Source organism: Semicossyphus pulcher, unplaced genomic scaffold, assembly GCF_022749685.1.
Source record: "Semicossyphus pulcher isolate SPU_LCO1_2020_fin unplaced genomic scaffold, fSemPul1.0.p SCAF_7, whole genome shotgun sequence".
In the NCBI taxonomy this organism is placed as follows: Eukaryota; Metazoa; Chordata; class Actinopteri; order Labriformes; family Labridae; genus Semicossyphus; species Semicossyphus pulcher.
Window position 1 is genome coordinate 611,632 of NW_027211748.1, and position 26,861 is coordinate 638,492.

The 26,861-nt window shown below is 39.8% G+C and overlaps 1 protein-coding gene across 2 annotated transcripts in view; it reads left to right on the forward strand.

Moving 5' to 3' along the window:
* LOC138611098 (casein kinase I-like) overlaps positions 1 to 24,546 on the forward strand; it is a 57,143-nt gene extending 32,597 nt beyond the window's left edge. For both annotated transcript variants that reach the window (XM_069684016.1, XM_069684015.1), the window contains exons 10-11: positions 21,753 to 21,859; positions 22,475 to 24,546. In XM_069684016.1, coding sequence (XP_069540117.1) covers positions 21,753 to 21,859; positions 22,475 to 22,529 — 162 coding nt within the window. In that variant the 3' untranslated portion in view covers positions 22,530 to 24,546. The remainder of the gene's footprint in view (positions 1 to 21,752; positions 21,860 to 22,474) is intronic.
* The last annotated feature ends 2,315 nt before the right edge of the window (positions 24,547 to 26,861 follow it).

Here is a 26,861-nt window from a genome sequence, read left to right on the forward strand (position 1 = left end):
ATATCTACAATTTGATTCATCTTTCATTTTTAGGTCACTGCAGTTTAATTTGACATAAAAAAAATTTGCCAACACTGACAGCGATGCTGTTTCTAGACTATCAAGCTCTGCTACAAAAAGATTTACAAATGTTAAGCTCATACCCTGACATCAATCTTTTACATTTTCAATTTGTTCTTTGCCGCATCATCATCATCATCATCATCTTACAGAAAATGTGTATTTTACCACAATGTTCAACAAAATGAAAAAGGAGAGCCAATACATGGTAGACGGTTCTTTGCAATGACCGTTTTATAGACTTGCTAAGAAAGTTAAGTCTTCATAGTGTAGACTTAGCCACAACATAGATAACACAGAAGTTGGACCTTTTATATGCAGGTGTGTTTATTCTAAAATCAATTAAACCCATTGGCTACTTTCTGGTTGACCTTTAAAAGCAATTTGTTGCACCAGTGATTTTTTTAGTCGTATTGTATGAAAGGGGTTGTCAACATATGCAATCCATTAGTCTGAGTATATATATTTTTTTAATTTAGGTAACTGCAAAAAAATCTTTCTCAGTTTGAAATAATACAATATTTTTCTTCCGATCTCTGTCAAAAAGGCCTAATTCAATCCACTTTGATGTGATGTTTTAGGATTAAAAACAAAACAAGACTCTTGGAGGTAAATAAGACACTTATACTAGCACTATATTATTTAGAGAGAGACCCAGCATGAATACACCATGACCAGTACTTAGCAACATTTGCCAACAGTGACAGGGAAAAACTTCCTTTTAACAGGCAGAAACCGTGAGCAGAACCAGGCTCATGTTGAACAGCCATCTGTCTCAACTGGATGGGCAGCAAAGTGGGATATAGGGAGATGTAGGAAACAACAGAAACAGATCGTACTTAAAACAATAACAATAACTTTATTGATCCCCAAAGGGAAATTCACTTGTCTGGCATCTCATCTACCATTTACTAAGAATTAAAAAGTCTGATGGCTGTGGGAACAAAAGATCTTCTATATCTCGGCTCTCTAGGAGCCGTCCACCACCGTTGTTTCTTTGGTCCATCAAGGTGTTATGAAGTGGATGATCTGTGTTGCTTAGAATGGCATCAACCTTCTTCAGTGTGCATCTCTCCACCACAATATTATCTATCTCTCCATCCTGATATTATTAAAAGTGCCTTAGGGTGTTTAGTCTGTATCCTGGCAACTATTTCATGGAGAACTTCACATGGAACTTCAGCAGTTGCCTTGGGGGGGCCAGACCCCCTCCTTTTTTCTTGTCATTTGCTTTAGCATTTCTGTCTGACCGTATGAGAGGGAAGCCAGGTAGATCCACGCTGGAGTCTGAGATGTTTTGATTAAACCAGGTTTCAGCAAACCTGCACTTATGGCACACTTTCCGAGTCCTCACCAACATCTCCTTCTCATCACCTCTGCCGGGCAGAGTTGACATTTCCCACGATGACTGATGGCAGAAAGGGCCTACATCTCCATTTCCAAGCCTTCACCTCTGCACCAGCACGGCAACCACGAAAACACCTCTTTATCTCAGCTGGGATAGGGTGGTATCTATCATCCAGATTTTCCCCGTTTCAATGAAAGAAACTCTTCTCTTGAACAAACTCTTCTCTGCACATAAATATCCATCAGTAGTTGACAAAACATGATCAAAATACAACAAAAATAAAGTAAAGATTCAGAGAAATTCAGAGCTACCAGACCTTGTAGCTACCAGTTGAAGTGCATGTTCTTGAATGGTAATAAATGGTAAATAGTATGGTTACAATGCCAATAATACTGGTACAAATGTGTAATTTAAGCAAGAATAGCATAGTTATGATAACGGACTGATAATATTAATTGTAAATGCTGAAGTCAATAGGTCTATTATTACCATTAGTAACTACGTATAATGATGATAATACGGGGAAGACTGACATTAAGAGTTGTAGCAGTTGAAGTTAAGCAGGCCCTGGCAGCAGGTGATCTTTAGCAACGATCCCCAGGATCCTATGGGACAAAGGAGCTCAAAAACTCCTGGAAAGATATATAGTTAGTAACGTTAAGAAGATATATAGTAAATTAGATGCATTTTTATAACATGAATGTATACATATAGACAGAGAAAGAGAGGAGCTTGGCCATAGACTGTATAAATAATGGACGTAGTCTCAGTGACGTCACCCATAGGTTTCTGAAGAACCGTTTTGAAGCCTGAATTGCACTGGTGGTCGCTGTGTTGGAAATGTCAGAGCTGGCTAATCCAGAGGCGGCCAAAGAGGTGGAGCGCGATAAAGCTGAAGGACTGTGGGTGGACCGCATGAATCAGCTAGGCTATATGCTTCTCTAGCGGTCTAACTTTTGTCTCCTATTTACTGGCCGACGATTAAATAAATGTTTGATTAACATTGAACAGACTAACAAGCCAGGTATCGCCAGCGCAGTATACCTACTACTTAGTGCTAAAAATGCACAATACAATTAAGCCTACTCTTAAAAGAAGAGAGGGTGTCTGCCTTCCAGGCCCTGACTGGTAGATGATTCCAAAGGAGGGGTGCCTGATAATTGAAGGCTTTACCTCCCATACCACACTTAGAGACTTTAGGTAGGCCTACCTAAGCAGGCCTGCATTCTGGAAGTGCAGTGTTGTATAGAGTATTATAGTAATTGTGCAGTAATAATATTAGCTCTTTAAGATATGATGGTGCCTGACTATTAAGAGCTTTTCAGGTGAGAAGAAGGATTTCAAATTCTATCAGTCAGTACAGAGAAGCTAATTTAGGAGATATATTATCCCTTTTCCGAGTTCTTGTCAGTAGAGGTCAACCGATAGTGGATTTTTAAAGGCCGATATAATAACGCCTTATACATTGTGCCTTTCCACAGCAAAATAGTCCCATAGAGGGACTGTGTTTCCTCCAGCTGTCATCTAATGTAAGAAACAAGAAACATGTAAATCAATTCAATATAGCTATTAACTAAATAGGCTATCAAATAGATCATGTATATATAGATAACTGTATTATTTACTTTTATATATTTAATATTTATTTCAATCTACATTAATGATTTAAGTTGCACTTTATCATTTTTAAATTGAAATGATGCTGCAGTTGTTTTCTTAAAGTTGCTGGTTTAATAAAACCTTTCTGATACAGTACAGTTTTACTGAAGTAACAAATGAATGGTTATTACCATCACTGAAGCTTTCTGGTATATATTTGGGAGAAAAAATTGAAACACTAATTCAGCAGAAACAACTCAAGTAGCATCAAAAAAGTTACCATAAGAGTCTTAAATAAAAAGCGAATGTATCGCCCCTGCTTCAGTCTCTCGCTCTTTTCCTTTAACTTTACCTACACGTTGTTGTTCACAATAGTTTGTGTTGACGCCGTGACGTGCTTTACTCCTACTGCAGCCTTATGCGAACACCGGTTTTTAATAAACCCGTTTTTTGCCACTTCGACTTTGATAATAAGTACGGAGAGTATCCTGAAGTGTGATCTGCTGGATTACATCGTTGGAAATGTGTTGGATTTGTTTACATGTCGATGCGCTCCGTGCCGTATATCAGGCCAGATGCTGCGCGTCCCGTTACATTTTTAAATACCACTCTTACAAACTATTAGTGTTTGTGCACGTTACCGGAGTGAGGAGGATCATAAAAAGTGTGATTTCATGTCATGAATGGACAGTTATCTTGGTTGGATTATTTAGAAGAGAGAACGCCAAATTGGTAAGTAATTTAAGTAACAGTTAAATGATTTATTTTCCTCCCTGCCTGCCTGTCTTGTATCATGGAGAGTGGTTATATTTACGTTATATTCCAGAGTTAACTTTTGTGGGGAGAAATGAACTGAAACGAGTCAGATATAATATGAATCACGTACCACTTGTCAGCTGTCCCCCGGTACAGCAAAGGTTTAGCCCCCATCCATCCCTCTCATGGTCTCCACGTACGAGTGGCATTTCATGGTTTTCTAACAGATGTAAAGAGTATCCTCGGGAGTTACACACGCAAACTTATGTTTCCAGCAAAAGTGCCCCTCAAATGATCAGATATGATCCCATTACATGTGCTAGGCTTGCACTCACTGCTAGCCAAATTGTAGCGAGCTTGCTAGCTAAACAGAGACAGCAGCATGAGCTCGGCAGAACAGCAGTGAAAGTTAACGATAGTCTAATTCATTAATAGTGCAATACTATAATCAACAACCTTATCATGATCATAATTTGTGAATAAAGCTGTGTTATAAAGTTAACTTTAATTAATTATCCCAGGTACCTGCATTACCTGTATGTCACGTATAGTTTTTAATAAGTCCTATTGGGGCCGATTAATCGGCCAAAACGATCAATCGGTCGACCTCTACTTGTCAGTACATGAGCTGCAGCATTTTGGATCAGCTGTGAGTCTTTAGAGACTTATTAGAGCAGCCTGATAATAAGGAATTGTAATGATCCAACCTAGAAGTAACAGATACATGGACTACTTTTGTCTGTATCGACCAATTGTGTCTGATTTTTACTATGTTTCGAAGGTGAAAAAAGGCTGTCTTAGGAATTTGGTGGTTGTATTTGATTGGGATATATCCTTCAAATCCCACATACAACAAATTTCAAACGGTGGTGCTGGATGCCAGGCTGATGCCATCTAGGGCATTTATATCATTAGAAAATGAATCTCTGAGGTGTTTGAGGCCAAGCACAATAACTTCAGTTTTGTCTGATTTAAGGAGCAGAAAATGTCTAGTCATATAGGTCTTTATGTCCTTAAGGCATGCTTCTATTTTAGTTAGCTGATTGGTTTCGTCTGGTTTCATTGATAAGTATAATTTAGTATCATATGCATAACAATGACAATTTATGGAGTGTTTCCTTGTGATATTACCCAGAGGAAGCATATATAAGGTGAAGAGAATCGGTCCGAGCACAGAACCTTGTGGAACTTGGTGCCTAACTTTGGTGTGCATAGAGGACACATCATGAACATTAACAAACTGAGATCGATCTGATGAATAAGATTTAAACCAACTTAATGTGGATCCTTTAATGCCTATTAATTGGTCTATTTTCTGTGGCAGGATGTGATGGTCAATCATGTCAAAGCTCCGACTAAAATATGCACATGATTAATTTTACTGCTAAACTTAGCACATGATTTATCTTTAGTACCACTTCATCAGTGTATTCCACATTAACAACCTATACACTGTAATGGCACATTTACAACTGTGAAGACTGTATGGGTACATTAACATCTCTACCTCCCTGTAATGTTTGTTTACATTTAAGTTATGTTAGTTTTATATTTAGATTTAGTTGAGTAGGTTTATATTCTTTCTTTTAGTGTTAGGGTTATTTTTACGGTGTATTTATTTTCTCGTGTGCTGTAGTCGCTTTGATAACCTGCTGCTGTAACTCCACAATTTCCCAGTTTGGGATCAATAAAGTACACCTACCTACCGACCTACCTACCAACCTACCTAAATGCAGCAACAAGAGTTCAGAGAGAAATGCTCTGTCCAAAGCAATACATACATCATTTGAAACATAAGTGCTGTCTCAGTGCTATGGTGGACTCTGTAGTGATCAGCCATAACATTATGACCACCTTCCTAATATTGTGTAGGTCTCTCTTTTGTCGCCAAAACAGCCCTGACCCGTCAAGGCATGGACTCTATTCTCTCCCTGAAGGTGTGCTGAGGTATCTGACATCAAGACGTTTGCAGTAGATCCCTTAAGTCCTGTAAATTGCAAGGTGGGGCCTCCATGGCCTCCAGCAGATGCTTAATTGGATTGAGATCTGGGAAATTTGCAGGTCAAGTCAACACCTTCAACTCGTTGTGTTCCTCAAACCATTCCTGAACCATTTTTGCAGTGTGGTTGGGCGCATTATCCTCCTGAAGGAGGCCACTGCCATTAGTGAATACTGTTGTCATGAAGGGGTGTACTTAAGTCTAAGGTCTGTAACAAAGTTTAGGTAGGTGGTATGTGTCAAAGTAACATCCACATGAATGGCAGGACCTGAGGTTTCCCAGCAGAACATTGCCCAAAGCATCACACAGCCTTCGCCAGCTTGCCTTATTGCCATAGTGCATCCTGGTGCCATGTCTTGCCCCGGGTAAGCAGCACATGCACCCAGCCATCCACAAGATGTAAGAGAAAATGTGATTCAACAGATCAAAATACTTTTTCCCATTGCTCCATGGTGGGCATTGTAGTCGTGGTGGACAAGGGTCAGCATGGGCACTCTGACTGGTTTTCGGTTACGCAGCCCCCTTCGCAACAAACTGTGATGCAGTGTGTGTTCTGACACCTTTCAAAACCCCATCAACTTTTTCAGCAATTTGAGTTACAGTAGCTCTTCTGTTGTATCGGACCACCCCGGCCAGCCTTCGCTCCCTACACGCATCAATGAGCATTGGCCCTGTTGCGGGTTCATCGGTTTTCATTCCAGTTTTGCAGATGCTCTGACACAGTCATCAAGGCATCACAATTTTGCCCTTGTTAAAGTCGCTCACATACTCGTGCCCATTTTTCCTGCTTACAACACATCAACTTCAAGGACAAAATGTAGCACTCTGCCTAACTGACAGGTGCCATTGTAACCAGATAATCAGTGTTATTCACTTTACTTGTCAGTGGTCATAATGTTATCGCTTATCCTGACTGAAAATCATCAAACTGGTGTTAGAACAAGTACTGCGATAGTTGACACCCCTGTGATAAGCCTCTAGACAATGAGAAGGTATTGGATTAACTTTAGTTGTTATCTATTTGGCTTGTTGGTTGATTATACCTAATCATTTCACTAAAACTGTAAAGCTTTTTGGATAGTTTGGAAGTCCTGTCTTTATAACAAGCCCTTTTTAAAGTCAGCAATAAACACAAGACCTGGTTTTTTTATAATTTTTTTATATCACCAATAGTCTTGTTTATTCTCAGAGTGATTTATCACAGGGTATCACAGCAGAACAGTGTTAATGGTCTCCAATGTTTCATATATACAGGATCTTTATGATGCCCCTCCAAGCAATGGGCCTCATTCACAAACAGTGCGTATGCACAAATCTGTGCTTAAACCGCGCAGACGAGCGTTTGATGCACAAATCTGGTTCTTAGTTGAGTTTGTTCGTACTCTGCAAACAAATTTAGAACTTCCACAGACCATGCATATGCACAAATGATGAAGGACCAGCTTTCTCAGAAAATGTAAACACACACCCTTATAACTTACTACGGCATATTAAAACTATTCATATAAAAAAAAAGCCTTTTAATAGACAATAACAATTAAAACTGTGAATTTACTTATACATTGACCAAATAAAATTGTTTAATGTAATTAGTTAATTGTTGCATTGAGCATTGCTATTTTCCAGTGTTGTGACCATGTCATCTTTGCTCAAGTCCCAAGTAATCTTAAGTCATTTGGTCCAAGTCTCAAGTAAGAGTCATTTTATCTTGGGCAATCAAGTCACAGGTTGTGTCAAGTGTTGGGATTCACTGCATCTCCAATATTGGAATGTATTCATTTATGGACTTTAAACTGACTTTGCAAAATGGCAGCTGAATGTAACACTCAAACTCCCAGCAACCTCTAGGTTTTCACACCTTCACGTGAAAACCCCTCCCCCTGGCCAGGTCTGTTAAACCCGAAGACCTCCATTGTTTTTGGGTTCTTTTGTTCTTTAAGCTCAGAAGTAGAGATGTCAGCTCTCGTTCACTTCAGTGACCCGGATCTTCGGATCTCGTTCAGCTGAAAGATTCGTTCATTACATTCGTTCACCAGGTTGTTCAGTGACATTTCCGGTTTACCCGTAACTCACTCACTCTCACTCGTTCATGAACGATACGGCTCCCTTTGCATTACTGGTCTTCTTGTTCAATCATCACAATATAACAACACAAAATTGTGTTTGTGTTCATCAGTGCTGTAAACATGTGAACTGCTGATGTGTGCAAGATATGCCTCGCCGCCTTAGTTGGTCGTGGTCGAGGATCAGAATGTCTGACCTGTTGGGACTCATTTCGTTTGTTCATGACCGAGAGATGACCCGGTCATTCGCCCCTCCTCTGCGCTCAATCTGTATTTGCTAGTGTGAAGGTTCTCAGTAATCCAGGTCATTGTAATTTTAATATGCTTCTAATATGAGAAAATCATCCCTTAACAGAGGCAATGGACTAGACACCACCGACCTCCCAATTACAATGCAGTGTTAAATCATCTGCCTATACAGGTGAGATCACACTCAGGATCATGTGATCAATAATATATTTAATAATAGAATAGAATAACAATGACTGATCTTGATTTGTTGCCACAATAAGGTCGCGTTCTGTTTATTTTCCGCACACAATTACTATAAAAAATAAAGTACGTCTCTCCACATGCTGGAATGACACGAGCAGGAGCTGTAACCTGCGTAAAGTTCATCATAGTTTATAATGCAGCGCGGGGAGAACACAGACGTTTAATAATGTGGACCTGTGCTCAGATCTGTCTGTCTGTCTGTCAACAGAGGCTGCAGTCTGCTGTGTACTACATATATTTTACACAGAGCTGTAGATGATTATCAGGCTTCATGATCAAACTTTTATATCACCTCATCACTTCAGTCTGCGCTGACCCGCTTCCTCCCTCCCTCCCTCTGTGCAGATGCTCTCTCCCTCTCAGCGCTGCGAGTCTGCGTCACCGTTTTTATTATATGTTGTTTTTAAAGTTTAATGCAGGTGAATGAGGCTCCTTGTATATTCACAGGGCCTTAGGATGAATATATTTAATCAGAGTCTCCCCCAACACTGCTGTATGAAAAAAAATTAACGAACGTTACCAGACAATTGTGTTTTTTCCCATTTTTTTAAACCAATTAATATCTAATACCTTTGTGTTATATACAGCGCTCCTTTAAAAGGCTCAGTCAGACGCGGTTCTGTTGTCACTCCTCCCTCACTCTCACTCGTTCATGAACGATGACGGCTCCCGTTGCATTCACTGGTCTACTTGGCCCAACTTGCCCATTACAAAACCTTCTGACATTTCTAAATAAATAAACATAGTTTAGTTTGTGTTCATCTGTCAGTGGTTTACACATCTGTGAATTGACTTGTATGCACAGATGCACCTAATCGGGTCGCTTCGTTCACAAAGACCATTCTTCGTTCAGTGAACGAGAGCGAGATAGAGAGAGAGAGAGAGAGAGAGACATTCGGTCAAGCGATACGTTCAGTCGTTCTCCTAACCGATGATGGTCGTTTGATACATGATTAGATTTGATACAAACAGCCCTCCTCTGAAACGCAATTGGCTCGTGCTAACATCAATCAGTCTGGTTTTCTGAAAGAAGAAGGGAGGCACTGGGGAGTCGCGAGCGGAGCCAAGTAAACGAAAGGAACGAATTTGATGCATGGAAGTGAACGGATCATTCCGTTCACTGAAAAGATTCATTCTTTTTGAACGAATCGTTCAGGACCGAAACATCTCTACTCAGAAGCTCTCCACTGCCCTCCAAGAAGGTTGGAGCTGCTGCCGCAGGTCCCTCCAAATCAACAGCTCTCATGGCTTGCTAACAGAGCAAGGCCTCAGCAGCAATGCCAGATCCTGCTGAAAAGATTACCGGTTTACTCAGCACGAACTAGTTACCGTAGTTTAGTAGCAGCTGAAAGAGTCTGAAAGAGAGCAAGGAAGGACCCTCCAACTGGACACCAACACAACGACTTCAGCTTTCTTCACTAGAACCACTGCCCCCCCAGCCCGGTTAAGCAACAGGAACGTCGGCCTAACAAGCAGCAACACAGCACCGCAATGCCTTTCCGTTCACGGTCTGGTAACGTAACATCTGGGCAAAGCTAGAATAACTCACAGTACCGGCTAAGCAGGAATGTTTACTGTATTGTAATGTTATTGATTTGATTTGTTACTGAGTTACTGAGCTTTTTGAGTTGTCTAATCATGATTCCCAGTTTGCACTACATACATACCTGATAGTAAGACAGAAACTTTGAATTATATAATTTTATATTTAACAGCTAACATTCAAACTTGTGAACACACTCAAGTCATCAGAGTCATCATGCCTCATGTCAAGTCGAGTCTCGAGTCATTTATTTTTTGTCCAGTGGTCCTTGTCTTTCTGTTCTTTTTCTAGTGTCCACCTTCATGTTGAACCACTTTTTCTTTTTCCCTAAGCCATGGTCCGAACCTCAGGAGACACAGCATTTACAGCCTCACTTATTGAAGCCCAAGCAGATTTTTTTTTTGACATTGTGTCGTCATGACTCCCGGGACACACTTCGGAAAAGTTTTTTATTGCTTCCACCTCCGACACAACTGCTTAAATTTACACCGTGCTGAAATTCTTTAGTTTTTTTCATTGATTTGATTGATTTCAGTGATTTTGCGTATGCACTTATTTTGTCCGCAGAGTAACAACCTTTCTCTGCATATATAAGTGAGGCCCAATGTGAGGATGCCTTTTTCCTGTCTATGATGGTACTTCCTGGGTAAACAAGTAGTTTAAAGATGCCATCAGAAAAGTTTTTGTAATTCTTTAAAAAATGATGGCATAATTTGATCATAATTTACAGGAGAGAATAATTCAGAATCAGAGCTGCTTGGGGACAAATTGGCCACAAGGAGAAGAAGAAATTTAAATAATTGTCTTAAGTCACTATCTATCTCTGAATGAGGTAACAAAATGGTAATTGAGCCTATGGCCCACTGATGAAAGCCTTTGCATTTGCAGTATTATAGACTGGGTATCTGTGGCGACTTTTTAGGAAAAAATCACAAGCGCTGCCTAGTTAGTGACGCGTTTTCCATCACCCAGCAGTGGTTGGTCTGCCAGAGAGGGTAGGCGGAGTTAAGCAGCTGCTTTTCCAGCTGAACAAACAAAGAAAAGACCTATGAATACGGATACAACTTCAAAAATAAGTGAAAATCCAAAGAGAAAGAAACAAATTCGACGCTCAGATGAAGGCAAAAAGTCTAAAAAGGAAAGCGACCGTCAGCGAGGAAAATCAAAAGATAGCACCATGACAAAGGGAGCCATCCATGGACATCTGTGCGATTTCTCAAAGTTTGAAAGGCCTGGATGGCCAATAGAAATGGCAGCTGTCGCTCACTTCAGTGACCCGGATCTTCGGATCTTGTTTAGCTGAACGATTCATTCATTACAATCGTTCACCAGGTCGTTCAGTGACATTTCTGGTTTACTCAGTCCTTCCTCACTCTCACTCATTCATTAACAATGACGGCTCCCATTGCATTCACAGGTCTTCTCATACAATCATCACGATATAACAGTTACTTGGCCCAACTATATTAAAAAAATAACTTGCATAAAACAAAATATGAAAAATATGAAAAATAAACATTGTTTTATCTCATCTTGCTGTCGTGTCACTGTTTTATTTTCGAGCTGTTTTAATACTGCTTCTAGTATTTAACTTTACTTTATTGCTACATTTCAGACAAATAGGTCGATATCAGTACAAAAAAAACACAGTAAAAAAACAAAAGACAAAGACAACAACTTCATTGTACTTTACACAAAGTTATTGACCAGTTGGTTTGTTAAAAATAGTTCATATATTAACGTCGAACTTCCATTACAAAACATACCAACCTTCTACTAATAAACATAATTTTGTTTGTGTTCATCTTTCAGTGCTGTAAACATATGTGAACTGCTGATGTGGGAAGTCTGAAAGATAAACCCCCACAGCCTTAGTTTGTTGTGGTCAAGGATCAGAATGACCTGTTGGGTCTCATTTTTCGGTGTTCACAACCGAGAGGTGCTCCGGTCTCGTTCAAGAATGATCAGTAAGTCATTCGAGAGTCTGCATCACAGTTTTAGTTATATGATGTTTTTTACAGGTCTAATGAAGGTGAATGAGGCTCCTTGTGTATTCACAGGGCCTAAGGCTGTAATATATTTAATCAGAGTACCCCCCCAACACTGCTGTGTCCAAAAAAAAATTAACAGACGATACCAAAACAATTGTATTTTCCCTCATTTTCTGTAAACAAATAAATATCTAAGAGGCCCGTGACAATTAATAAAAATATCATTAGAGCTCATGCACAGCTTATTTAATGGTCTTACAGTGCTGTGAAAAAGTATTTTCCCCCTTCCTGATTTCTTATATTTTTGCATATTTGTCACACTTAAATGTTTCAGATCATCAAACTAATTTTAATATTAGACAAAGATAACCAGAGTAAATACAAAATGCAGTTTTTAAATTATGATTTCATTTATTAAGGGAAAAAAGTTACCAAACCTACCTGGCCCAATGTGAAAAAGTAATTGCCACGAGCGGAGCTGAGTGAAGGAAAGGAACGGATTTAATGCATGAAAGTAAACGGAGCATTCCGTTCACTGAAGAGATTCGTTCTTTTTGAACGAATCGTTCAGGACCGAAACATCTCTAATGGCCAAAGCATCTAACAGCAGTATGTAAGTCAGTCAGAAGCAGAAAGCACACAAGAATCCAAGGGTTTGTATAGTCTTAATTGGGATAAATTGACCAATAGTATAATAGTCCAAAAATGAAATAATCCACTTATAATTCCCCTAAAACATATATTAATATAAACTTGATTAAATTATGCATTTTTTATGTTTCTCAATTTTAAAACTTGTATGTCCGTGCATTGGACAAACAATTTGTGGGTTTTTTGTCTCTTATCTTGGTAAGAGATCGTAAAATTTTCTCTTACCTAAGAGAAGAGCAAAAATAAGAAAACATTGGTGAATCCTGGAAACCAATGGGTACGAATTCAATTAGGAAAATTGTGGATGAGATCAAAAATAGGAGAAAATTTGTTCGTATATAGCTTCTTGCTTGAGGCCCAATGAGTGGGTTGGATGAATTTTCATTTAATTCGAAAAATACTGTAATAAATTCCTCATTCTTCAATAAAATTACTATCCTATAGCAGTAATTGGTTGATTTTCCATTAACCACACCCCGAAGATCCCGAAGAGCTGTAGTGACTTGAATTATTACCATAGCATGATCAGATCTTAGGCAATTACCTATCATGCATTTTAATACTTTGGGAACAAGAGAAAATATTTTGGTTATTCTCTTGAGAAGAGATAACATAATGAATTTCCTCCCCAAAAAATGTGGGTTATCTTCATTTGGAACACATATTTTTGTTATATTTATGTGTAGATTGTCTACGGTTACATCTAGCATAGTCCACCTTCCTTCCTCATCCATCAGTTTTCATCAAATGAACTGAATGCTGCAGTTACAAAATCATAACCCACCCTGCTATTTTGAAGTCTGTGACTTAAGTATATATCGCCACTCCATTCTACTTTCCATTTCAACTCAAAGGTAGAGTGTTTCTTGCACACAAATAATTTCAATATTTATATTATTCATTTTGCTTCAATCTATTATAGTTGTTAGTTACAATTCTGTTATTGAAAATCATAGGGAAGGATAACCCCCTTTTTAAACATATAACACACATCAAATGCCTGTATTTTGTTATCCATTACATTAGGTAAGGCAGCAGCATTGAAGATGCCCCTTCCCCACTTCAATGAATAAATCAAATTGTATTTGTATCGCGCCAAATCATAACCAAAGTTATCTCAAGACACTTTACAAAAACAGCAGGTCTAGACCGACTCTTTGTGATGTCATTTATCGAGAGACCCAACATGAATCACCATGAGTAGCACTTAGCAACATTCGGCACACTGGCAAGGAAACTTCCTTTTAACAGGCAGAAACCTCGAGCAGAACCAGACTCATGTTGAACAGCCATCTGCCTCGACTGGATGGGCCGAAAATGGGATAGAAGGAGATGCAGGATAGAGACAGGCAAAGAGAGCAACAACAACATATGTTCTTGCTACATCAACAACAACAGACAATACATACTTATGGTTATGATGCCAATAATAGTGGTACACTAGTGTGAAGATTAGCAAGAACAGCATAGTGGTGGACTGTGGTACATAGCCTGTCAATAAAGACATATTGATCATATCTAGTAAAGAAGTGCTAATTAAGGGAAAAACTTCCTTAAGCAGCTTGGTTGGAATCGGGTCTAAAAGACAGGTTGATGGTTTAGACCAATGACTGTATATATAAATGAAAAACGCGTCTCCATCTGCTCCCATTGTACGTAATTGATGCCAAAATAGCCCCTGTGATAGGCGCTGCCATCTTGCGATGGTTATGTCATATGGAGCCAGAGTCTGCGCAGTAGAGATCGGTGAGTGAAGCGGCGGTAGCCACTTCCGCTAACCCAAACACACACTTAACTTACCGAAAAAACAGCAAGGACCCCGCATGCCGGCGTGTTTAACAGCAGAATAGCTTCTCTGTGTTGGCCTGAGGTTAACGTTCACAGGTTTGGAAACTTCAATGACTGCAGTGATTGTTTTAGTTACGTTTCCACTCGCGGATTGTCCTCCGCTCTGCTCACCCGGAACTGATTGGCTGCAGGAGCCTAATTTGTCAACAGAGCTGTCAATCATCATTATGCAGCATCAAATAACTAATTAAAAATAAACTTGTCAGAAAAATGAACACTTGGACGTAAATCAGCATGATAATAACTAACTATAATGATAGAAACCATGTTTGAGAAAAATGTATTGGGCATGTATTTTGATTTTATAGTTTGACTCATGTCCCACCTGTTAACATGTAGGAGTCGGGCTTTATGACCTATACTGCAGCCAGTCAGCAGGGGGCGCCCGAAATGTTTTGGCTTCACTTTTAGGGAGCTGTCATCTCGTCCATCTTTTTATACAGTCTATGGTTTAGACAAAGAGATGAGAGAATTTAGCTCAGGAAGGTCAATTGGAGAAAACTGTCAAGGTAAACATCAGTGTTTGAGCAGTTTCCAAAGATACATCTGCACCAGTTAATGGCAGGAGGTTACAAATTTTGTCTCTAATCTTTAGGATTTTGACATTAAAGAAGCTCATGAAATCATCACTGCTGAGGCCTATAGGAATACATGGCTCAATGGAGCTCTGACTCTCTGTCAGCCTGGCTACAGTGCTGAAAAGGTACCTGGGATTGTTTTTATTTTCTTCTATGAGAGAGACACCTCAAGCATGCCATAGGGCCTTCCTATTTATTGTATTTATTAAGACTATTTTGCCAGAGTAAACGAGACTCTTCTGTTTTGGTGGATCTCCACATTCTTTCAAATTTACGCAACCTTTGCTTCAAGTTACAGGTTTCTGAGTCATACCATGGAGCTAGCCTCTGTTGTTTAGATTTAATTGCCCCTTAAAAAAGAAGATTATTAGAGTACTTCTCAGAGAACCTGCTGTTCTATCAACAAACCGATCAAGCTAAGAAGGACTAACATTAACATAAGAACTTTCAGCTGGAATTGCCTCCTTAAATTTAGCTACAGTCCTATCAGACAAACATCTTGTGAGTACATTTTTGTTAACTGGAGAGTCGTCGGTTAACAGGACATCGAATGTTACTAAATAGTGATCTGATAAAAGAGGATTTTGTGGGAAGACAATTAAGTTTTCGGTTTCAAGGCCATAAGCTAGAACAAGGTCGAGGGTGTGGTTAAAGCGGTGAGTAGGCTCGTTTACACTTTGAGTGAAGGCAATAGATTCCAATAGATAAATACAATAGTAAATGTACTGTAATTATATAGCATTTTTCTAGTCTTTGCGACCACTCAAAGCTGCTTTTACAATACATGTCGCATTCACACACTGATGGCAGAGGCTGCGACGTAAAGTGCCCAACTCTCAATCAGTTATCACATTTATACCTATGTCACCGGGCGCAATTTGGGGTTCAGTGTCTTGCCTAAGGAAACTTCGACATGTAGCCTGAGGGGGCTAGGAAAGACAACCGACCCTACCACTGAGCCACAGCCGCCCAATAGAGACATAAATGCCACGCTAAGACTATCACTATCAACATCTGCATGAATATTGAAGTCACCTACAATAATTATTGTATCTGAACTGAGGACTAAATCTGATAAAAACTCTGAGAATTCAGTTAGAAAATCAGAGTATGGGCCAGGAGGGCAGTATACTACACTGCTCAAAAAAATTAAGGGAACACTTTATCGTCACATTATAACACCAAGTCAGTTAAACTTCAGGGATATCATTCTGTCCATTTAGCAAGCACAAGTGATTGGGAATCAATTTCACAGGTGCATGGAGAGGCAAAAGCAAGACAACCCCCAAAAAGGGAATGGTTTTGCATGTGGTGGCCACAGACAGTTGCTCTCTCCTGATACTTTCTGACTGATTCTTCTTTAGTTTTGTGTTCTGCTAGTGTCCTTGTCACTACTGGTAGCATGAGGTGGTACCTGCAGCCCAATCAGGTTGCACAGTTAGTCCAGCTCCTCCAGGATTGCACATCCATACGTGCAGTCGCAAGAAGTTTTGCTGTTTCTCCCAGCACAGTCTCAAGAGCATGGAGGAGGTACCAGGAGACCGGTTGTTACACGAGGAGAGCTGGACAGGGCCATAGAAGGGCATCAACCCAGCAGCAGGACCGATATTTGCTACTTTGTGCGAGGAGGAACAGGAGGAGCACTGCCAGAGCCCTACAAAATGACCTCCAGCAGGCTACTGGCTTAGATGTTTCTGACCAAACTGTCAGAAACAGACTCTATGAGGGTGGCATGGGGGCCTGACGTCCTCTAATGGGACCTGTGCTCATAGCCCAGCACTGTGCAGCTCCATTAGCCTTCGCCAGAGAACACCAGAATTGGCAGGTCCGCCACTGGCGCCCCATTCTCTTCACAGATGAGAGCAGGTTACACTGAGCACATGTGACAGACATCAAAGAGTCTGGAGATGCTGTGGTGAAGGTTATGCTGCCTGTAACATCATCCAGCATGACTGGTTTGGCGGTGGGTCAGTGATGGTCTGGGGAGGCATTTCCTTGGAGGGCCGCACAGACCTCCATGTCATAGCCAATGGTACCCTGACTGCTGATATGTACCGGGATGAAATCCTCCAAGCAATTGTTAGACGTTATGATGCAGTGGGCCCTGGGTTCCTCCTGGCGCAGGACAATGCCTGGCCTCATGTGGCCAGAGTGTGTAGGCAGTTCCTGGATAACGAAGGCATTGATGCCATTGACTGGCCCTCTCGTTCCCCTGACCTAATCCAACTGAGCACCTATGGGACATTATGTATCGGTGCATCAGACGCCGCCAAGTACCGCCACAGACTGTCCAGGAGCTCACTGATGCCCTGATCCAGGTCTGGGAGGAGATCCCCCTTGACACCATCCGCCAACTCATCAGGAGCATGCCCAGACGTTGTCAGGAGTGCATACGGGCGCGTGGGGGCCATACAAACTTCTGAGTCACATCATGAGTTGCCATGATGACATTCACGCAAGTTGGATCAGCCTGTGATTAAAATTTTTTAATCTGATTTTGGGTGTGATTTTGAATCCAACCCTCAATGGGCTGATGATTTTGGTTCCCATTGACCGTTCCATCATTTTGTTCTCAACAAATTATACAATGTACATCAGTTAAGATTTTCAACATGAAATATACGTTCATCAAGATCTGATGTTTGATTTAAGTGTTCCCTTAATTTTTTTGAGCAGTGTATCACAAATAAAATAGGCTGTAAAGTTTTCCAGGCTTGGTGTGAAAAACTCAGAATAAGGCTTTCAAAAGAGCTGAAACTAAGTTTGGGTCTAGGGTTGATTAGAAGACCAATTACATAAGGTTAGTATTTCAAGTTATTTTTTTATTTTTTTAGTATTAGCAAAAGGAGAAAAGAAAAAAGGCCCTTGTCTATCAAGTGGGCACCTCTTCATGAAAAAAATCAGGCAAGCATGGAGGAAAACTAGCGATTATAAAGAGCAAATTATTAATCTGTAGTATCCTTTCATGTAATAACCTATCATCCTACATCATCATCTCATGCTGTATCATCATCATCATCATCATCATTATCTCATGCTGTATCATCATTATCTCATGCTGTATCATCATCATCATCTCAGGCTGTATTATCATTATCTCATGCTGTATCATCATCATTATCTCATGCTGTATCATCATCATTATCTCATGCTGTATCATCATCATCTCATGCTGTATCATCATTATCTCATGCTGTATCATCATCATCATCATCTCAGGCTGTATTATCATTATCTCATGCTGTATCATCATCATTATCTCATGCTGTATCATCACTATCTCATGCTGTATCATCATTATCTCATGCTGTATCATCATCATCATCTCAGGCTGTATCATCATCATTATCTCATGCTGTATCATCACTATCTCATGCTGTATCATCATCATCTCATGCTGTATCATCATTATCTCATGCTGTATCATCATCATAATCTCATGCTGTATCATCATCACTATCTCATGCTGTATCATCATCATCATCATCATCTCATGCTGTATTATCATTATCTCATGCTGTATCATTATCACTATCTCATGCTGTATCATTATCTCATGCTGTATCATCATCACAATCATCTCATGCTGTATCATACTAGGTATACCAAAATTAAACGATAGAAAAATACAAAATAAAATGCAGCAAACACAACATTAAATAATATATACTTCATGGAAAACAGGCAAATTAAATCTCCTCATTCATCCCCTTGGGAATGAGGGTATGTATCCAATAAGCTTCCCTTTGACGGAGGATTCTGTCCCTATTGCCACTTCTATGTGGCATAACTGTCTCAATGCCCATATATTGTAGTTCGCTCAAGCTGTGGTTATGACTATTAAAATGCCTAGTCATGATTACGGCTAGAACACTTGTGTTCACAGATCCTTGTTTTTAACTCTTGTTTTGTTTTTTCCAACATAATACAAATTGCATGGACATTTTAACAGATAAACCACATATTTAGTTTGCATGTTATTCTGCCCCTAACCTTAATGTCAGCACTGGACTTTGGATTGGTGAATTAATTACCCTTAATCATAGAATAGCAGTGTACACAGTAATGACCAGGAAAATTCCCACTCGAAATCTGAGATATAAAATGGGTGGACCTCCCAGGTAGATCTGACTAGGTAATCATGTACGTTAGAAGACCTCTTATAAAAATATTTAGGCAGATTTTGAAATGAATTTGCAATGTGAGAGTCGCTGTTCAATATGTGCCAGTGTCTACTAACTACTTGTTTGACAGACTTTGATATAGGACTATAAGTGGAGACAATTACACGACCCTGAGAAGAAGTGTCCCTAGATCTAGGTTTGAGTAATCAAACTGCTGGACTTGGCGTACCCTGTTAAGACTGTTGTCCAATAATTCATCCCCATATCCCCTAGCTTTAAAGCTATCACAAAGTACTTCAGCATGTGACTCAAAAGATTCTTCAGAATCACAAATGCGTCTGGTCCTTAGTAGTTGACTATGGGGTAGACTTCTTTTTAATGCTGGTGAGTGATAACTGTTAAACTGTAAAAAAAAAAAAAAAAAAAAAAGGGTTCCTATCAGTTTCCTTTTTATATACTTCAGTATGTAGAGAGGTACCCTCTTTTTTCAACAAGACACCCAAGAAAGAAATATGTTCCAGATCATAACACAATGTGAATTTGATGGATTATTTTCTTGAATACTGTACTGCGTTCTGCACTCTCTAGTACTGTGCTTTCATGAAAGCATAAAACTCATTTAAAGGGGCTATATGTAAGATTTTACATGTATTCATCAATCAAATATCATTTTTTATTGCCAATGTGTGAAGGGGTAGTAGAGGATCTGATAAATTGAGACCTTCCCCAACTTCCTCCATTGCCCCTAACAACCTGTGGGCTGATTTTTATGTAAAGCACTCGAGACGGTTTTTCCACGAAACAAGAGGATGTGACGTATCTGCACATTTGCAAGTACCTCACCGAGAGCTCATTCTTCACCACAACAGTGAACAGTGTGCAACACGAGACAACGCAAGCAGTGAAATGGAGATGGATGCCAACAAACGACAGCAACCACAACAACACCAACACAAACTACACACAAGAATAAAAAACAAAAATAAGTTTTATCTAGTGAAGCCCATCTAAACAAACAGGAATGTGATCGACGTCAGGGGGAAAACTGGAGAAAATCGGCAGGGCATGCGAATCATGGAGACCTTCATTGCTTTTGGGGATCAAAACAGACCCACAGCCTATTGTTGTCATAGAAATAAAACCTGCGTGCAGCGTTCTCTCACCGGGTGCAGTGTTTTTTTCTCTCACAGGACGAGTGCCTCATCCCAGCTCTCTCCAGCCGCCCCGCCCTGCCTGGCTAATGTTCGCTAATGCTTGTGATGATTTGCTGGCTCGCCGGCGTAATTTGCTATTTGGTTACGAGGCACAACGCTGGGAGTCCTGCAGTGTATTTATGTTAGAGCTAGTTGACTAACCTTAGCATACTCACTAACGTCATGACTACCAAAATAATATCTGAGTGTGTATGTCAGTTATCTAGCTTGACAAATAACTTCCCCAGCTAACACAACAAACGAGGTTGATTTTGTAAATTATGTAGCAGAAAAAAGCAAATGGGTATAACTACCGATTGTTTTCTATTAGCCAATAACATTGCATTACCTGCCTAGGCTAAGGTTAGCCAGCCAGCTGTAAGCTGGCAACAAGTTACCGTTAGCTTGTCTGCTATCGCAGACCATTTGCCAGTTAGGCAACGTAGGAAAACACCGTCAAGTAGATAACATCAGCTCACTCACGCAGACTCCCGCGGCTGATCTGGCTGGTAATTGAGTAATTTGCCATTTGGTTACGAAGCACAATGCCAGATCCATGCAGTGTAGTTATGTAAGAGCTAGTTGGCTAACCTTAGCATGCTCGCTAACGTACTATCGTACTAACGTACATACTATCCGAGTGTGTATGTCAGTGTTGTCAGTCTAGCTTAATAACTTTGCCACCTAACATGATACTAACATGATACCGGTCAATGAACACGTCTTGTCAGTGAAAAGTAAGCAGAGCTGGCGAGTTCCGAGATTGAGCATACTCAGTTTCGTGCGTCTTCGGCAAAAAACCTGGAAGCTAGTTATAACCTGCTGGTTATGAAATGGACTGAAATTTATTCTGATTTCTCTATATGACCTTCAAAAGCAAACAAGCCCTCAAGTGAGAAGATTAACTATTTCTATGTAGTTATTTTGGATGCCCCACACTGCTGCCCCACAGAAGCTTTGTGTCCCTGTTCCCTCACCCTTGGCCCGCTCAATTGTGTTTTATGCAGCCAGGCATAATTAATCTTCCTAACAAAAGCAGTGCACATCATTTTTTTATCCATAACCAGCAGACCTGACCTTTTTTTGTTTGAGTGGACTACACTACTTAGTCTGAAAAACGCCATATTTAGTTGATGTGTCTTGTTGGCCTGTAGTTCCTCGCGTATCACTGGCCCCAAGATGGTAGGTTAGTCAGTTGAAATTGTGAAACCACCTACTCATCAAAGTTACTGACCTCTGTTGTCACAGTGTTATTTGGCACTAAGGCATAATAAATTTGGTTAGGAGGTTTGATTGTTTTTTGTTGATGTATCAGTGGAGACAAAATTACTTTTTTGTTACCTGAAAACTTAAGTGTAGAGGCATGTTGTTTTCACACAAACAGAAATTTCATATTTATCTGCCTTAAAGTGGATGTAATGCAATTTATTTTAATTTTGTCCCACCAAAATATCCCATCACTACGTCCATTACTCATCCATCTTTTTCCATTTCCCACCACCAGGTGATGAGTTCAACAAATGGGGAGCTTAATACAGATGACCCCACTGCTGGACACTCCAATGCACCAATCACAGCCAATGCGGAAGTTGAAGTGGCTGATGATACCAAGTAAGAACACACATACATACACACACACGCACTGGTAAGGATGTAACGATAAACTAAACTCACGATTCAATACAAATCCCAATACTGGGTTCACGATACGATTTACTCACAATACAATTTTCTCATATTTATAAAGAAATATAAATTTAAATAGGCCTAATCCTAACCCATTAATTGTGGGCGAGGTGTCGCTGACAACCGGAATACATCCACTGAAAAGCTGCCTCGCGTAACTGAAAAGCCCTGAAAGCGAAACCTAGCCGACACCGCATGTGACAGCAGCAGCATCGCATGCTTTTTTAAAATTAGGCTCAGACCAGCTTATGCAATAAAAAATGTCAAAGTAGCAAATGTTGGTCAACTGCTGTTTTGCCTCTCACCAATACTTTCTGTGGTTTCATAAATCTTTTTTTAACTCTAAAAAGCAGTACTTCGAGTGTTGTTGTAATCCAACAATAGAAAGAATATCCCCAGTTAATAATTAATTGATCTTTAACAGAAAAAATAATATTGCTAAAAAAAAATAAGAGTGAATGACTGTCAGTTTATCAGTGGAAAGACCACATCCAGAAATGTGTCGTGAAGTCTAACTTAAGTGAGGTTTGTGTGTTGTAGGTGCTGCTGTTTCTTCAAGAGGAGGAAGAGGAAAGCTATCCAGAGACACAAGTGAAAAGGAGACACCACCTTGGTCTCTTTTTCACCAACTCAATTTCCTTTTTTTCTTTCTCTGTCTTTAGCTCTGCTTTAGCCTTGTTTTTCTTCACTCCTCAGTCCTCACAACCTACTTCTTTACTCTTGGAGGTCCTGTAGTATACCTTGGGTCAGCTGGATTGGCTGGACCATCGGACAGCAGAATACATTTGCTAAGCTGATTGACTGATTTCTTCTGCTCTGGACTGACCAGACAGACTGACAGTCAAGACTAATATGTGTTTGCTTTTCTGCCTTGGAGCTGTTAGTGTGGACTGTACAAGCCGTGGTGTCTCAATGTAATTATGATCTCAAATGAACTGAAACTGGATCAAAACAAACTGCTTGGGGAAGCAAGAGAACAAGTGAAAAAGATAATACCAATGGTTTACTTTTTCTTTATGTGTGTGTGTGGGGGGGGGGGGGGGGGTCTTTGAATGTTTATTTTTCTTCCTAACTGACTGGTTCAGTGGAGAGAGAGGTTTATTTCTGAGGAGATGCAGAGCAAACCAGGGAAAAACAATAGAAGGCAATGAGACTGCCAAGAGTACACGATGCACACAAAACATACACGTATGTAAAAACACTTTCTCAAGCGCATCATAAAAAGACTTTATGGACTATAAGATGAAACTCGCACATGGCCTATAAAGATTTTATTTCATTGGGTCAAACGAAGTACACGCTGAGTTGCTTTGTCAAGTTCCTGTAGGCCACATGTACTTCTCAGGCACATTAACCCCCAGATGAAACCTTACAACCACAAGAATCAAAAATTACAAAAGGTGTTTATGAGAAAGCTTTTTCCTTTTTTAATTTGTAACTATTGTCTACAATTTGGAACCTGTTTTTTTCTGTCTTTTTGAGTTTTTTCAAAAAGTTGTTTTGTAGATTCAAGTGTGTTCCTCACTGCTTTTTAATAACTTGTATTTTAAATTTTCAGTTTATTTTTCCTCTTTTTCTCTGGCTTTGAGGATGAAAAGCCAGTTAACTCCATTAAAAAAGAACCAAACAAAATAAAAGCTTATCTTTCTTTGTAGGAATCATGAACAAAACATTTTCCGTGCTGTGGGAGTGTATCATTAAACCTGGTCATCAGTGCAGATGCACAGTACAATCAGACAGCTGGGTACATTTAGGACATTGGTCTGGGGAATTTATACAAAAGCATGATTTTTAGCTACATCAGTAAAATATTGTCAGTCCTTTCAACTTTTGATTGCAGTTTGGTAACAAAGTAGATGTTAAGTTAAAAGACTTAAAGTGGAAATTGCCTCACCTGGAAAAAAAAATGGTACAGGATAGAATCAAGATCAGATCAGATCCAGCAGAAAAGTCAGTTCCATGCTAAGTGTTCAGTGTTTGAGAACTGGAGTGGCTGTGGGTTTAACATCGCACAGTATATCTACAACAATTAGTCATTGTGCAGGTATATGATGAAACATTGATAAGACCATACACTGACCTGAACAACAAGTGTTAATCAAACTAAATTGAATGCTTAGTATCTACAGCCATAATAGTAATTTTAAGACTGCAACATTTATTGTATGACCTAATGTTAACATGGATATTAGCTTAATTTTGTACCAGACAACCCACCTGTTCTGTGAGCATCTTGACGAATGAAGTGAAATAAAATTTAAGTTCAGTCTGATTTGTTGATAGTGTGAATCAAAAAAATGGTAATGGTTGCTATACTTAACACTTAACTTATTGTACAAGTGAGGCTTATCATAATCTATTAGTTTTGCTGGAATTGGGTCAAAAACCAAACATAGACCTGACAATAGCAAAAGGAAAAGTGAAGGTTATTCAAATTTAACTTGAAGCAGACATACATTTCTGAAGAAAATATCTATGTTAAGATGTTTCATTGTACACCAACGGACTGACATGGCCATCCCAGGAGTCCATCCTCCTGCTGTTGTGGCTGACAGAAGCTGCATAAAAGCAGGCTTGCTTTTTTTTTTTTTTTTTGATGAAAATATATTATTTACAAGTGTTGTATAAAATAAAAAATATTTTATTAAACAACTTGTTGTTCCTCTATGCAAAAATGTTGTGAAACATGACTTATATAGCGCTTTTCTAGTCTTTGCGACCACTCAAAGCTGCTTTTATACTACATATCACATTCACACACTGATGGCAGAGGCTGCCACATAAAGTGCCCAAGTTTCAATCAGTTATCACATCCATACCTATGAATGTTGGTTATGCCACCGGGAGCAATTTGGGGTTGCCCAAGGACACTTCGACATTTAACCTGAGGGAGCTGGGGATCGAACCTCCGACCTTCCGGTTGAAAGACGACTGACTCCCACTGAGCCACAGCCGCCCCATGTAAAGCTTCTAAAATTTCTAAGCCTCTAAGGCATCCCGGAATCCAGATTTGGTAATCTTACTTTATGCCTTGGCCGACTTCGAATTTAGAGGTGTTTATAATTTGGAAAACATTGCAAAATGACCAGTTGAACAATTTCGGTTTCCAAGGTAAATCAGAAGAAATGTGAACCGTTCTCTGATCTGAGACCATGACCATATTAAGCAGCTGCTGCACTTAAATTGTAGTTTTCCTTAATTGGCAATTTTGATCAATTTGGGGTTTCTGTGGCTTAACCGTGGCACCAATTGGTGATTGGAGGTTTTATCCCTGCCTCCTCCAGTCCGCATGTCAAAATATCCTCGGTAAACCTTGGTATGCTAAACCAGAAAATGCTCCCAAAGGCATAGCCTTCCAATTGTATGGTAAGTACATTAAGTGCTGTGTATGGCACTTTGTGTATGTATGAATGTGTATGTAAATGAATGTGTTGACATTCAGTGTAAATAGCTTTGAGTGGTTGGATTACTATAAATCTATGTAAGTGCTGTCCATATTACCATCAAAAAAAATGTCACTAACTGTAGGGTTGATGGTGGTGAACCTCTACAAACAGGATGGAATGAAGGTGTAAAGCGTGGTGGTAGAAATGAGGGCATCAGACAAGCGGGGTTTTTAGTTCCAGAGCTCTGAATTTTCCTTAAATCCCAAAACAGTGAACAAAAAGTCCAACATCTCTCACCAAACAGGCAGCCGACTGCTGGCTAACGAAGGAGTCTCACAGGTGCAGCCCATCTCATCAGCAGCAGAGCAGAAGTCACACTTAACTTGCCCCCTCCTCTTTATTCCTCACCTGCCTTTCTAACCTTAGTCTCCACCTCCCATTACACAGTGAAACAGAGACACTCCCACAAGTTTTAAAACATATACTTACAATTTTTTAACCTTGATTAACTTCACAAACTATGCGTAGCACCTGACTTTTGACTAATACAAATTAAGCAAAATGAATAAGAAACTCAAGAAATAAACAAAAGCTAAACTTAGCAAAATAACTTCCCTATGCCCCTCCCCCTCTCTTCCCTGAGCATCCACTCAACCTAACAAGGTAATTGACGGCTGCTGAGGCCTTGTTGCCACATTCCCATAGCTGCTTCCCAAGTCTCTTAAATTGCATCCATGTTCCCTTCACTTGCGTCGTTCACTTGCGTCTTAGTCCCTCCCACCAGAGATGCATGGAGAGACGCGAGGAAACCAAGAGAGGAGAGAGGAAACGAGGGAATGTTTTTTAAGAGACATGAGACGTCCTTCGATGAAGCGTCACGTGCTGTGACGTCCGTTTGTGATGATCGCGTCAGCTGATCACAGCTGGATCAGCTTTCAGTCTGCTTTAACAGCTGTTTGTGTCTGTACACATGTGCACTGTATTAATTCTAATAAAACACACAGTAACAGTGTTTCCTCTCTGTAACCTGTTACCTGTGTAACAAACACCTGCACATGAAGAACAGGCTGCAGTCTGTGTTCCTGCTGCAGAGCCAGACGGACATTTCCTACAGCACTGTGTCTTTATATTATTTGTTCATTATTTACATTTTCAATCACTGATCATCTGATCTGAATTAATTATTTAATAAGCCCAAATACTGTCTGCTCATGAGCTATGAAAATGATTGATTAGGCTAAAAGTTTCAGGATAAATAGAAATCACGTCACTCTGATCAAACCCGACCTCACTGATGATCACTCTCACACGTAAAAAGTGTTACCTGCTGACAGAGAGACTCTCCTGCTCCCTCTGAATTCATTCATTCATCCGTAATAAAAGTTAGCAGGGGAACAACTGATCATGACAAGAGGTATTTTTTTTTAATTAAATTAAATAGAAATGAATCTGTTTTTGCTACTTTTGATTTTTAGACAACTTATTTTTACTCAGATGTTGACTCAGAAAACAAATCAAATCTGCAGTTATTCACTGCATTT